Genomic DNA, 12,907 nt, shown 5'->3' on the forward strand with positions numbered 1-12,907 from the left:
TCTCGCAGGTCTGAAGAACAACGATGGAGGTGAGTTGAATTTTATAGGTAATTTTAATGTCTATTTTAAGGAAGAAACGGTTCCTCGTGAGCTTAATAAATGGTTTACCTTTGGTTTTGCATGTTTTTAGGATTAAAATTTGCATTTTCCCTTGGTCAAATTCTGTTATAAGTCCTTGTATTCTACGTAAGCCATGAATTTAGTTTATTTACTTTTTAAATTTTGAAATTTAAGAATAGTAGCTATTAAATCCGTTTGGTTAAATTATGCTGTTAGTATTGTACCGTGTTTAAAATTGTAGATTTAGTCCACGTTCTCAAATTGGATCATTATTAGTCCTTTTAGTTTTCGGATTTCGAAATTTTAGTCTTAATGCACACAACGATATTTAAATCCATACTTGACATTTTTTGTGAGTAATATATGGAAATAACAAGTTGACATGACATTATATACGTGATAATATGATTGCCACATTACATTCTAGAAATAACATAACTTAATGAATTTATCGATTATTGTTTGATCAACTTTGAAATTTTAAAATTCATAAAATATATGGATTAAATCCATAACTTACACATAATATAATGACTAATGGTAGATTTTAACGTTTTCCTTAAAACTCTACGCTAATATAATTAAGATTTTGAGTTTGAAAATAATAAGATTGTATATTGCAAGTAGTGAAATTAAAATCAACGGTAAGATATATATTTGAATGTAAACACAACAATCATGACTAGGTGAATTGTAGAGAGGATGGAAAATAAGCACTAAATACATCAGGTTATGTTTTTTAGGGTGAGTATTTGATCCAGTTAGTGGCGGAGCCAAAAAAAATTTTTTTGGGAGGCTGAAATTAAATTTTATATTTTTACGATAATAAAAATATAATTTCACCATTTTTAATAGACTATACCTTTATAATTTTTAAAGGATTAAATCAAATTTTTATTATTTTGGAGAGGCCAAAGTGCAATTTTACCATTACTAATTTAAATTTTATAAATTATAAATGGCCTAAATGAAAATTTTTCCATTTTAAGGGGCTGGGGCCCTACCTGCCCCATTGGCTCCTCCATTGGATCCTGTATCAATGTATATATATTTTTTATTTCACAAACAACCTTAAAAAATTAACACGAGTCTATTTTTTCAAATATTTATTTTTAAATATTTGACTATACCGTTATAGTACACTTGTCAATCACTTGACTCTATTTGTGAAGTCTAAAAAAACGCTGCATTGTACCAAATAGTTTTCTTTTTCTTATATTATTGAACTAAATAAAACATGTTTAAATATTTAATACATAATTAAAATTATAAAAATATTGACATATTATTTGAATATTTTAATATTAGATATGTTTATTATTAAATTAAATAAATATAAATTTGAAAACCTTTAAACCCAAATAATTAAAAAGTAAAATAATAATTCTAAAAGCTTTTCAAGTTAAGAGATTATAAATGAAAAAGTGAAAATATATTGATTATAATATATCTTCGTTTATTAAAATTAAACTACTAATAAAGATATTTAAAAGATTGAAGGAAACAATAAACAGAAAGCACGGATCAATTATTGGTTGAACTGATTCATATAAATTTTATTTTAACGATTTAAAATTTTAAATCGGTCATCTAATTGATTCTCGGTTCAATCGTTTTATCTCACCTATTTAATTCAAACAACCTTAGAATTTTGACAAAATTCATTAACATATTTTATTTTATTTTTGTTATTTAAAATTTTTCTAAGTGCATAAAATTATTTCTGCGTTTTATCTTTTGTTAAAGAAAACAAGAGTGGATTTTCTCAAATAAAAATAATACAATATTTTCAACATATGTTAAGTTTCGATTGGAATGCTGAGACAATCAAATAATCAAATACTTATTCATTGCAAATAGAGATGGCAAAATCCGAATCGCTTGTTAGATTTTAAAACGATCTCTTATGAATGGAGTGTATTTTTAAAAAAAAAGGTGGATGTGAGGCGGGGTGAGTTTTTTCTTTTGGATAATAGGTATGAAGTAGTTATGATAATTACTTGTCTTGCCCAACTCCACTATATGAAACTATTATTTTACATTTGTATATATAACTATTAAAATGGTAAAAATTTAATAAAGTATTATAGAAAAATCAATATATTTTATGTTTAAATATTTACTTAATTTTAAAAAGATTGAAAATAGTAAGACAAGTAACAAAAACTAAATTGAAGTGGAACAGGATGAGATGGAACAGGGATGGATGCATCAAATATCCATGGAGGTGGTAATAATTTTCAAGATTATACATCCATAGTGGAGTGGGGTGGGTGGTGGAGCAGAGTGTATAACTGTAGAGCAGTAGTGGATTTAGCAACATCTTCCTCCGTCTCACTCTATTGTTATCCCTAATTGCAAAACACATCCTATTTAATTTAAAATGAAAATATTATTAAAAGAGCTTTTGGTGAAAAGACCTCTCCTATATATCGTTATTGAGCAAATTGATTTCTCTAAAAAAATCGAAAATATTTAATCATTATCAATTTCAAAAGTGAAAATTCAAAGACAATTAATCATGGCATGTGATCTCTCTCAAAAAAATCGAAGCAAATTGGTACACGTGGACTACCACTAGAGGTGCTCATGGGCCAGGCCGGGTCCATAAAAATTTTTTGGCCCGGGTCTCCGGTCCGAAATATGGGCCTGAAATTTTGCCCAGGCCCGGCCCGAGAAAAAATCATAAGCCCGGGCCCGGCCCAGCCTGACCCATTTTTTTAATAAATACCAAAAATTTATTTTAAAAATTAAAAAAGTATTTTAAAAATATTTTAAAATTAAAAAATAATAAAAAAGTATTTTAAAAATATTTTAAAATTTAAAAAATTTAAAAAATAAATATATTTATTATATCGGGCCGGCTGGTTTTTTTTGCCCAAGCCCATATTTCGGGCTATATTTTTACCCAAACCCTCCCATATTTCGGGCGGACCGTCGGGCCGGGCCGCCCGGCCCATGAGCACCTCTAACTACCACGCAGATTGTGTCAAGATTAATTGTCTTTAGTTGCTCATTTTTTAAATTGACATATTAAATTACTCCAATTTTTTTTTTGAAATGAACCAATTTACTCAATATCAAATCGGAAGCACCTAAAGAGATGTTTTTACTAAAAACTTTCTTATTTTCTCAAGTTATTAAAAGGAATATAACTAATTTTGAAGAATTTATTTCATTCAAAATCAAAATATTTTTAAAATCGGGATTTGAATAATAATTTTAAATATTAGTATTAATTTAAAAAAATTAAGATAACACACGACTATTTAATACCATTTTATAAAATATGTGAAAATGATAATACCTTCTTTACACACAAGCATACTCACGAGCCTAAACTTTGTTTTTGTAGGCTATTACTCTTTTCATGAATTTTAATTCATTCTAAAATTGTATTGGAAGGACAAAAAATTGATAATAAAAAAATTTCAAAATTCATTCTAAAATTTTATTAAAATGACGGATTTTATTGATAACAAAAAATAAATAAATTTGATAATCATATATTTTATAAGTTGGCATCAAGGCATTGGTTGATGTACCTTATGGATTACTCTATACTTCACTAATAATCACAAAGATCACAACAATCAATGAATCAAAGCATAGTATTTCTAAGATATTTTTCCAATAAATAAAATGATGAATTATTCATACAAATCATCTGCAATTATTTGTTACTTTCCACAGCATTTGAGACGGGCTCTTAATGTGTAGTCTAACACTCTAAAGTCCTGATATACAACTTACATTGACTGTATTAATTGATAGTTGAGTAGAGCATGGGGTTTATATTCAAACTTTTGATATATATATATATATATATATATATATATATATATATACATCTTGTTTCTAGGATCTAAATGTTTGGTTCTGCAGAATCATGTGTTTCAAGAAGCTGTACCTTTGGATTCTTGAATGTCCAACTCATGCTCTGCTACCATAATGCATGAATCAGCTTCTAGAGATGAAACCGAGCTTTTTCCCTTCAGTGTTTCCTTCGGTGAATTCAGCATCTCGGTCGTGCACTGCACATCAGGTGTTATGCCAACCTGATCTATGTCATGAAGAGCAGGTGATAGATACTTCGCAACCGTTACGAAAAGAGCAGATCCATCATGTAGCTCCGTGATACTCTGCACTGACCGAAAATCATTCAGCAATTATGTCGAATAAAGCTTTGAACGATTTAGGCTTCATTTAATGTTGCTGGGAAACAGTTGGATGTGATCCATCTGATGCTGTTGACAAAGGCATTCAAGTAAATAGCATTTATGTTTCCAAAGTGAATTACATAACATGCACCAATGGCGCTCAGTCCCAATGTTTTGGATGGGAAGCAATGAGATTTGCTATGGAAAGATTAGCATATAACAACTGAACATTAAACTTACCTGAATTTTCCCTTTGCCAAAAGTCTTGTGGCCAACAAGGATAGCTCGACCATTGTCGTGTAGTGCACCTGCCAAAATCTCACTTGCACTAGCACTTCCCTCGTTCACCTATTACAAATAATAAAAATACTTTCCATGTTGAGAAAACATTACCCTAATAAATCCTTAAACTAAGAAAAAAGATAAACTAGTTCAATATTGGCTGATATGAACTGAGAAGCTACATATTAAAATTTTTATCATATCTTGGCAGACCTGTCCACTAACATATGAACTAGTAAAATGATTTGTGCATGAGAAATGTTATCTTGATCTAGGTTACGTTTTCCATCAGTAGTTAGTAGTTGGTAGAACATAAATAGAGGGATTTTGGGTCTGATCAACCATGTAAACTCGATATTAGACCAGAATGTAAGCATGTTCCAATAAATTTGCATGGTGGCAAGAATGGCTGCACCAGCATTCCAGCTAAGCCATGAATTATAGGACTACAAGAGATAAACCGTTTGAGAACTTACGTAAAGACGCACACGTGCACAAACACAAAAGGAACAGGAAAAATAAGAATTATTCCTGTCAGGAAAATTTTAAATGTCAAGACACTCACAAGAACAACAAGAGGATCATGAGTTAGAGCATGGCCATTGGCCATGTTGATGGGTGACATATGCCCATCACGGTCAACTGTGTTCACAAGAGTCTCATTCCCATCTAGCCATATCTTAGCAACATCAAGTCCAACTTTCACTAGACCTCCCTGCACAATGATTTAAGAGAAGAAATTTAAGGACAGAAACTCTATAAAAAATATATTCAATCCAGAAAAATAGTAGTGGAAAATCACCGGGTTGTTCCGCAAATCCAGTATGTACGATTGTACACCCAGGTTCTCCATCTCATGGATTGTATTCTTCATTTCTGTAGCAGCAGTCTGTCAAAGAAGTTCTTATTAACCCATCTGGTGGTAAAATATAAGATCACAAGTCATGGTTACAAGACCATTACTTCCACACTCCTTTTTTCATGACAAAAAGAGCACCGTTAATTGGTTAATACCTGTGAGAATGTTGACAGCTTCACATAACCAGTCTTTGTTAGACGGCCATCTGGGGTTCTATGAGGGATGACGGTACTGGATATTGGTGAAAGCCTAATTAACTCACGAGGTAGTTTGACCTTCAAGTAAAGAGCCATGTTTCAAAATTAACAGATAGAAACTATATAAAAGAATTCCATTATACCTATAATCTGGTGCTGTATGCATAAATGCTTGATTATTGTAGATAATTTTCAACTTTCCTTTCTATCCGTTGTGAAGAAAATCAACAGCAGTAAAACAATAATAAAAAACAAGAGGCTGCGTGTGACTGTTACTTTTCTTCTAGAAGCCAAAAAAAAAACCACATTTAACCCCAAAGCAAACAATATTTTCAAAGAAGTAGCCATTTTTAATCATATATGAACTTGGTTTTTACTATCTAATTTGAACTTTTCTGAAAATGATATATATAAAGAAAGAAAAGCAACAACCACAAGGAGCCTTAATAAACACCATAGCTTTGCCAGCATAATGAATATTGAGCGGTTTGTTACCTCTTTGATACTAGAACCACTTCCTGAACCATTTCCCTGCAGACCAAAATATCAGTTTTGTTAAGCATAATAACATTATGAGAACCAACAATGTTTTTACATCTGGCCTAATTCTTTGGCTAGCAAAAGTAATACCCAAAAGAAAAGAACTCAAGAGTTAAATGAAACATATAATCTTACTAAAAAAAAAGATGCAAACACTTATGGCACTTTCACAATGCTATATTGCACTTTCACAATGCAAACACTTATGGCACTTTCACAATGCTATATTGCACTTTCACAATGCAAACACTTATGGCACTTTCACAATGCTATATTGCTTGCTTTTGTGAGACAGGTTATGCACTAAAGTTCAACCAAGTAAAATTTAATTTCCATCTTCCACATGCTGAGGAGATTCTTAAGAATCAGGCTTCTGAAGCAGGGTTACATTAGATTTGCTATGAATGCATAGAGATTATAACTACTAGTTCGTGACAAAGGGATAGAACATTGCAACTCTCTTTAATTCACTCAATGTTTTGAAATGGATGCACAAATTGAACATGTCTGTTTCTGATATTAGGTTAATGAATTTAAAGAAAGCCTGATCTCAAATCAATACATGTCCTGTCAAGATAAAAATGATCATATCGTATGCAGGTTACTGAAGAAAACTTAATCTTCGTTTACATTACAGAGAATCAGAATGGATAATTACTCTGTGGAGCTTTACTGTAACCGATGTTCCGGCTTGGCCTCTAAGCCTCTGGGCTGCTGCTTCACTATCAACACCATCAAGTCTCTGCCCTGAAACCTCGAGAATAGCATGCAAAAGTAAGCAGAGTTAAATTTAACAGAAGAACAATATTTGGAAAAGGACATCTCCAAGAAAGAAATGTATTTCTAGATTTGAATTGACAAAGCAAAAACAGTCCCACATAAATTCAGTCACGATATATCAAGAAAATTATAATATGTAACCCTGGTAGGGGCAAGGTCAAAGGCTTAATAACATGCATACCATTAATCTCAATCAACTCATCTCCATCATGTATACCAGCACGAGCAGCTGGGCTACCCTCTACGCATGACAAAACAACCTGCATGATTTGAATAAATTATGACAGACAAAATTGAAACATCTTATGGGAAGAAACTTATGATTAATGCCCGAAAAAAGAAACATCTTAACAGACATACGATTGACTATCAAATTTCAACAGAAGGTAGAAAGCATTCATTTGTGTTAATAAAAACTGAAAACATTCTGGGAAGAAAATTGTGCTAATAAGTTTACAATAATCATGAAGGAAAGCTCTTCATATCCAATCCATTATCGTTTATGAACTAAACAAATTTAAATTCCTTGTCACCTAGATTTTTCCGGAGCTACTACAGCAGGTTGGCATTGTAAGATTAAATTTCTGCACTCACCAAATGACCAGTTTTTGGTTCGACAGTTATGAATAGACCAACTCCTTGCAAATTCCCATCACTTCCAATTCTAAAACTTTGATACTCCTGAAAGCGAAATTGTGTTAGATAGAATGGTAAGTAATCCTTTGATGTAGATTCATCAATCAAAAAAGAAAAAAACTATAATCACATGGATTGAGTAAAGCCAAGGGGAATTTGGATTAGGATCGCCCCCTATTTGGATTACCTATCACATTACTTTCACCCTTAAATTTTCTTGTTCAATGGGTTGGAATGTAAGATCTTTTGTTTGATTGAGAGAAGATAAGATAAGCTAATAGTATGTTTTATCCTTAATCATAAATAAGTATGAAAAAAGTTATTAAATTATACTTAGCGTCAAAGTTAACTATGAATATAGGAAAATAAGATATAGATAATACCAATAATAATATAAAATGTTAAACTTCCCCAACTTATAATAATAATTATTAAATAATTAAGGTAATGTAATCGAGAAAATGTAATATAATAGACAGGATGTTAAGTTTCCTCAAATAATAACACAATAATAATAACTCACTTCAGAGATTATATCAAAGAACTAAAAAGTAAGATTTATTAGTATTTATTACTATTTCGTTATGGTTTAGTGAAAATGGATTAAGGTCACTAAATGTGGATAAAATTGTCACAAATCTCACATTACCAAACAGAAGATTATTATTATTTTAAAACGTGTGATGTTGAGATTACTTTTATATTACCAAAATTTGACATTGTTGGTAACATCACATTACCGACTCAATGAAAAATTGTTGAATCAAATATGATAATATGATGATAGAATCTTACATTCTTACCAGTAATATAGATAACGCGATCCAAATGTCCTTAAGAGCAACTAGTAACTTGGCAAGGTGAAATGACATAACAAATGAGTAGCAGCCACATCATAATTCATCGTATGTAATATGTTGTAGTATCAATTTCGTATAAATTTATCCTAGATAAAGCTAAGCACAATTCACACAAGTCATAGGAAGCTGATTGTGATACCTTTGGACTGATAATTCGAGTGAAGGGATCTCCAAGAGTTGAAAGCATTCCTCTGATTTTACCATATGCGGCATCAGCCGACTTCAAGGGAAACATCTCCACCATTGTTTGCTGCAACTTCAAATCCCAGTCTGCAATAGAGTAATTCTCAAGAATTTATTTATTCATCATACATAGGATAGTTCTTTAGTTCCTAAGTAATAGAAGAACAGGCAAATAAACATAATACTATGTCCACTCCCTTCCAAATCGTTCGTGAAAATCTAATCATCCACAAGGAATTTGAAAGCCTAAGAATCTCAATCCCATGACTTTTAACTTTTCATGGCACCTGAATACTTGGACACGATTGCAGATGATGATATTAGATTCAAACTTCAACAGCATTTCCTTTATGGTTTAAGTTTAACACAACTTGGATAGCAAAGCATTTATGGAACATTAATTGATTATTATGAACAATTGACTAGCAATATAGCACTATTTTATAGCATAGACCACATCAAAAATATAAGTACAGTAAAACATAATCAAAATATGGTTAAGACACGATAACATATCTGAACGTATGATTTTTTTTCATAAATAAAATTAAGATGATGACATATATTCATTTATTTATTTTAAATTTTTAAATATAACTCAAAAACCCATGTACCTAATCATAGTCCTTTAGTTTAATATATTAAGGTTCAAATAGTTAAATTAAAATTATTTGTATGCGAATATTTAATTGAAAAAATCAAATTGATATTTTTATTGTATATTATAATGTGAAAATTCTATTTTATTGTCGTATTTTGCTGTAACCATGTCTAATTTTTCTGAAATCCCATGGTTGCAGTGTTTGTATCACTTGTCCAGGCTTCCTAGGTTCTAACATGTAAAACTAAAACCATGATATATGTATATAATATATATATTCTTTTGGCTTAAATAACCTAAAAGCCTTTAAATTTTACCACTTGGGTAAAGTCATATATTTTCACTGCATCAAAAGAAGCCATTAACTTTTAATTAGTATTGTAAATAAGCTCATAAAGCATCCAAATAAAAACTTAACATTCAAATTTTTCCTAAATTAACATTTTATTTTTCAGGAAATAAATTTTTTTTCTCAATTTCAGCCACGTCATAGACCATATCAGCTTTCCAAGTCAGCGTTGACTGTAAAAATTTATTTGATGGAAGGTTAATTACGAAAGAGTGGTAAATAAAATTGAGTGCTTACTTTATTTTTCCATTTTTAATGATAGAATCATTTAAAATAAAATACTATCATGTATAAAAAAATTTAAAATCTCACTACAATCATGAAAATGGTAAGTATTTTCTGTCTAAAGTTATCAATTTAAAATTTTGATTAAACTGTTCTCACGTGATATGATATATGATTGGCAAAAAATAATCATGTTAAAATGACAAATTTGACAAGATCTAACCACGAAGAAAATGATTAAACTAAAATTTTAAATTGAAAAATAAGAGTATTAAATTTTAACTTTTAAATACTTATATCAAATCTCAAATTTTATACAAGTACTAGGCCTAATAGCAGATTTCAACCCAAAAAATACTGTACTACTCGTAATAACAATAAACCGCAATTGCCTCATTTCGGAGAAAAAAGAAAAGAAAAGAAAAGAAAAGAAATGGTGAAAGGAAACAACCCAATTACCTTGATGATTAAACGTTGGGTCAACAAATGTTTCTCTTATCAGTCCCCAAGCTTCCACAAGAGTTCTCTGTACTGTGTTTACCTAGCACAAAAACCTTCAATCAATCAGTAATTTAAGAACTCAATTCAATTTTTAAAATTACGTTGAACAATAAAAACTAGAAAAACGAGTCACCTCTTGAGCGCGGGAAACAGGGAAAGCAACTGTGAGGGACTCAGCAAAAGCCGGCGAATCACTACAAACGGAGGCCAGAGCCGTGGCCGCAGCGGCGAAACCAACAAACCCTTTTGTTAACGACTTGATCAAGTCATGACCGTTGGGTTGTTGTTGCGGAGGGGCCTCTGTTTTAACCGATGCCTGATGATTACAGTTTCGATTATAGGAAGAAACACAGGGAAATGACGCACTCGACCTTTTGCTAATGCCGCGATTTATTGACGACAAGCGATGTGAAAAGAGGGGAACCGAAGAGGATTTTAGGAGATCAAAATTCGGGCAGAGTGGCTCCATTATTCGGTGAGTGACTAGAATGAAGGAATAATAATGTTTGGATTGTGAGAAAATCTTCAAGTTCTTTTTCCCGGAAAAATTATCTTCAAGTTTCTAAAAAGAGGGAATTCCTTGGGATTTTTGTTAACCATTATATTTGATTGCTGGCGGGATTTTAGTGTAGGCGGGGCCCAAATGAATCTTATTCAGTGTTGTTTGCTCCAATTTTGTGGCAAACAAATGGGTTGCGTTGCGTGTTTGAGTATCCGCCAACGGGAGAATCCAACACCCTCTTCAACAGTGGCGGAGCCACTAAGAGAGTGGTGGCCCGGTAAATTTTCAATTCAAACTTTTTATAACTTATAAAATTTTAAATTAATAATAATAAAATTATATTCTGACCTCAAAAATAATAATAATTTAATTTAACAATTTAGAAATTATAAAAATATATAATTTAATTCCAATCTCTATTGCTGTTCAGCATATGCATTCACATTAAAAACATTATTGTAATAAGTTTCTGCAAAAGTAGAACACTTGTACTTGTGTTTATATGTTTGGTAAAAACACTTCTCTACTCCCTCTTTCATTTTCGATATTAAATAAATTGATACTTTAACAATTTAATATATGTTAGTTTTGAAAGTGAATAATTAAAATCAAAATCAAATTGATAGAATATATTAACATTAGAAGCTTAATTGATAAAAATATTAGTACCATAATTAATTGATAAATCAAGAGGAAATGGAAGTTGAGTTCGCATTTTAGTAATATGAATAAAATAGCATTGATATGTTATCGTCGATAATGACAGTATAAATGATCGCAAAATAATAATAAAGAAAAATAAGAACACACATATTTAAAAAAATGGGAAAAAAAGTATGGATAGAGGAGGAGAAATTCACTAATATTGAAAAACAAAAATACAAAAGGTTTTCGACTACATATTTTAAGGGTTAAACAACCATATTATAATCAATGTCTAATAGAAAAAGTATAGTTTTATACAGATTTAACCTGTGCGACATGGCCCATACCGCGGAAGCAACTCTATTTTGCCTCTCTATTTTATTTCTTTAACAAGTGATGGGGTTCGGGTCATATAACTCTAACAAGCATGTCCAGTAGAGTTACCAACTTTAAATAGGAGTAAGTAAAACTCGATTCGATTTGAAAAAAAATTGAATTTCGAGTTAATCAAATCGAGTTAAGTAATTCGAATTTCGAGTTCGAGTGGAGTTGAATTTTACAATTCGAATAATTTAAATAATAGATTGATGTAAATACCCATTTGGTCATTGTCAATTTTGAAAATGATCAAATTGGTCTTTCTCTCAACAAAAATTATAAAAAAAAAAATCAAACTAATTTTTAAAAATTTTATATTTAAAAAAAATTATAAAGAATTCTAAAGAATATATAAAGACAATTAAAATTTTAAAATTTTTCTAAAATAATAGTTTTGGACCTAAATAAGTTAAATAATGATCCTTTAAATTTGACATGTTCAACTTTTTTAATTTAACTCGAACAATTTTACTCGATTCAACTCGAATTTTATTTTATTTGACTCGATTAATTAAAATAAAATTCAATCGATTCGATCGAACGCTCACCCCTAACTTTATAAATGATGAAACCAAGTGCTTTTCGAATTAAAGTATCATGTAATGTAGGCATCTTACAATTGCAAGCTTGTGAAGAGCAACATATAACTTGCTTAAGCTTAAATAAGGTATTCTAGGCTTTTTGCTCCAGGTTGTTCTAACTCCTCTAGTTAAAACGTTGGAAATCTTCCTGTTGACACTTTTTTTTTATAAAACGAGATCAACTTGGATTTTGGAAATGAAAATGAAAATGGGAGTCGCCACCAATCCTTTTTGATGAGGTGTGATCGGGTCACATCAAAAAATGGTTGTTTTAAATAATCAGTTCGATTTATTAAAACAACGCTTTTTGGTCTATGAAATTTAGAAAGACGGGTTCGGGAGTCGGTTACGCACGAGGAAGGATTAGCACCCTCGTAACGCCCAAAAATTGGTACCTAGTTAATTAATTAGTGTTTTTAGTGTTGAAAATTGAAAATTTTGAAGAGTTTTAAAAATATGATCCTTTATTGAAATGTTAAAAATTTTCAAGAAAATAGCATATTTTATGTTAATCGAGAAAGAGAATTATATCCAGTAAGTTAGGACACAATGCCTTGAATTCTCGATG

At 30.7% G+C, this 12,907-nt stretch overlaps 1 protein-coding gene across 3 annotated transcripts; it reads right to left on the reverse strand.

The window, feature by feature from the left end:
- Positions 1-3,657: 3,657 nt before the first annotated feature.
- On the reverse strand, positions 3,658-10,882 carry LOC105786234 (carboxyl-terminal-processing peptidase 3, chloroplastic). 3 transcript variants are annotated; one of them, XM_052634946.1, is made up of 13 exons: positions 10,367-10,874; positions 10,192-10,273; positions 8,514-8,644; positions 8,318-8,365; positions 7,473-7,559; positions 7,060-7,138; positions 6,757-6,845; positions 6,054-6,089; positions 5,517-5,636; positions 5,305-5,391; positions 5,068-5,217; positions 4,461-4,568; positions 3,658-4,202 (listed from the first exon to the last, which is right to left on the reverse strand). In XM_052634946.1, the coding sequence occupies exons 1-13, from the start codon at positions 10,700-10,702 to the stop codon at positions 3,957-3,959; spliced, it is 1,599 nt and encodes a 532-aa protein (XP_052490906.1). In that variant the 5' UTR covers positions 10,703-10,874; the 3' UTR covers positions 3,658-3,956. The 3 variants fall into 3 exon arrangements, with proteins under 3 accessions (XP_052490906.1, XP_012468035.1, XP_052490912.1); XM_052634952.1 differs by having other exon boundaries at positions 4,159-4,307; positions 10,367-10,882; XM_012612581.2 differs by lacking the exon at positions 8,318-8,365 and having other exon boundaries at positions 10,367-10,871.
- Between the last annotated feature and the right edge of the window lie 2,025 nt (positions 10,883-12,907).

Source organism: Gossypium raimondii, chromosome 1 (genome assembly GCF_025698545.1).
Source record: "Gossypium raimondii isolate GPD5lz chromosome 1, ASM2569854v1, whole genome shotgun sequence".
NCBI lineage: Eukaryota > Viridiplantae > Streptophyta > Magnoliopsida > Malvales > Malvaceae > Gossypium > Gossypium raimondii.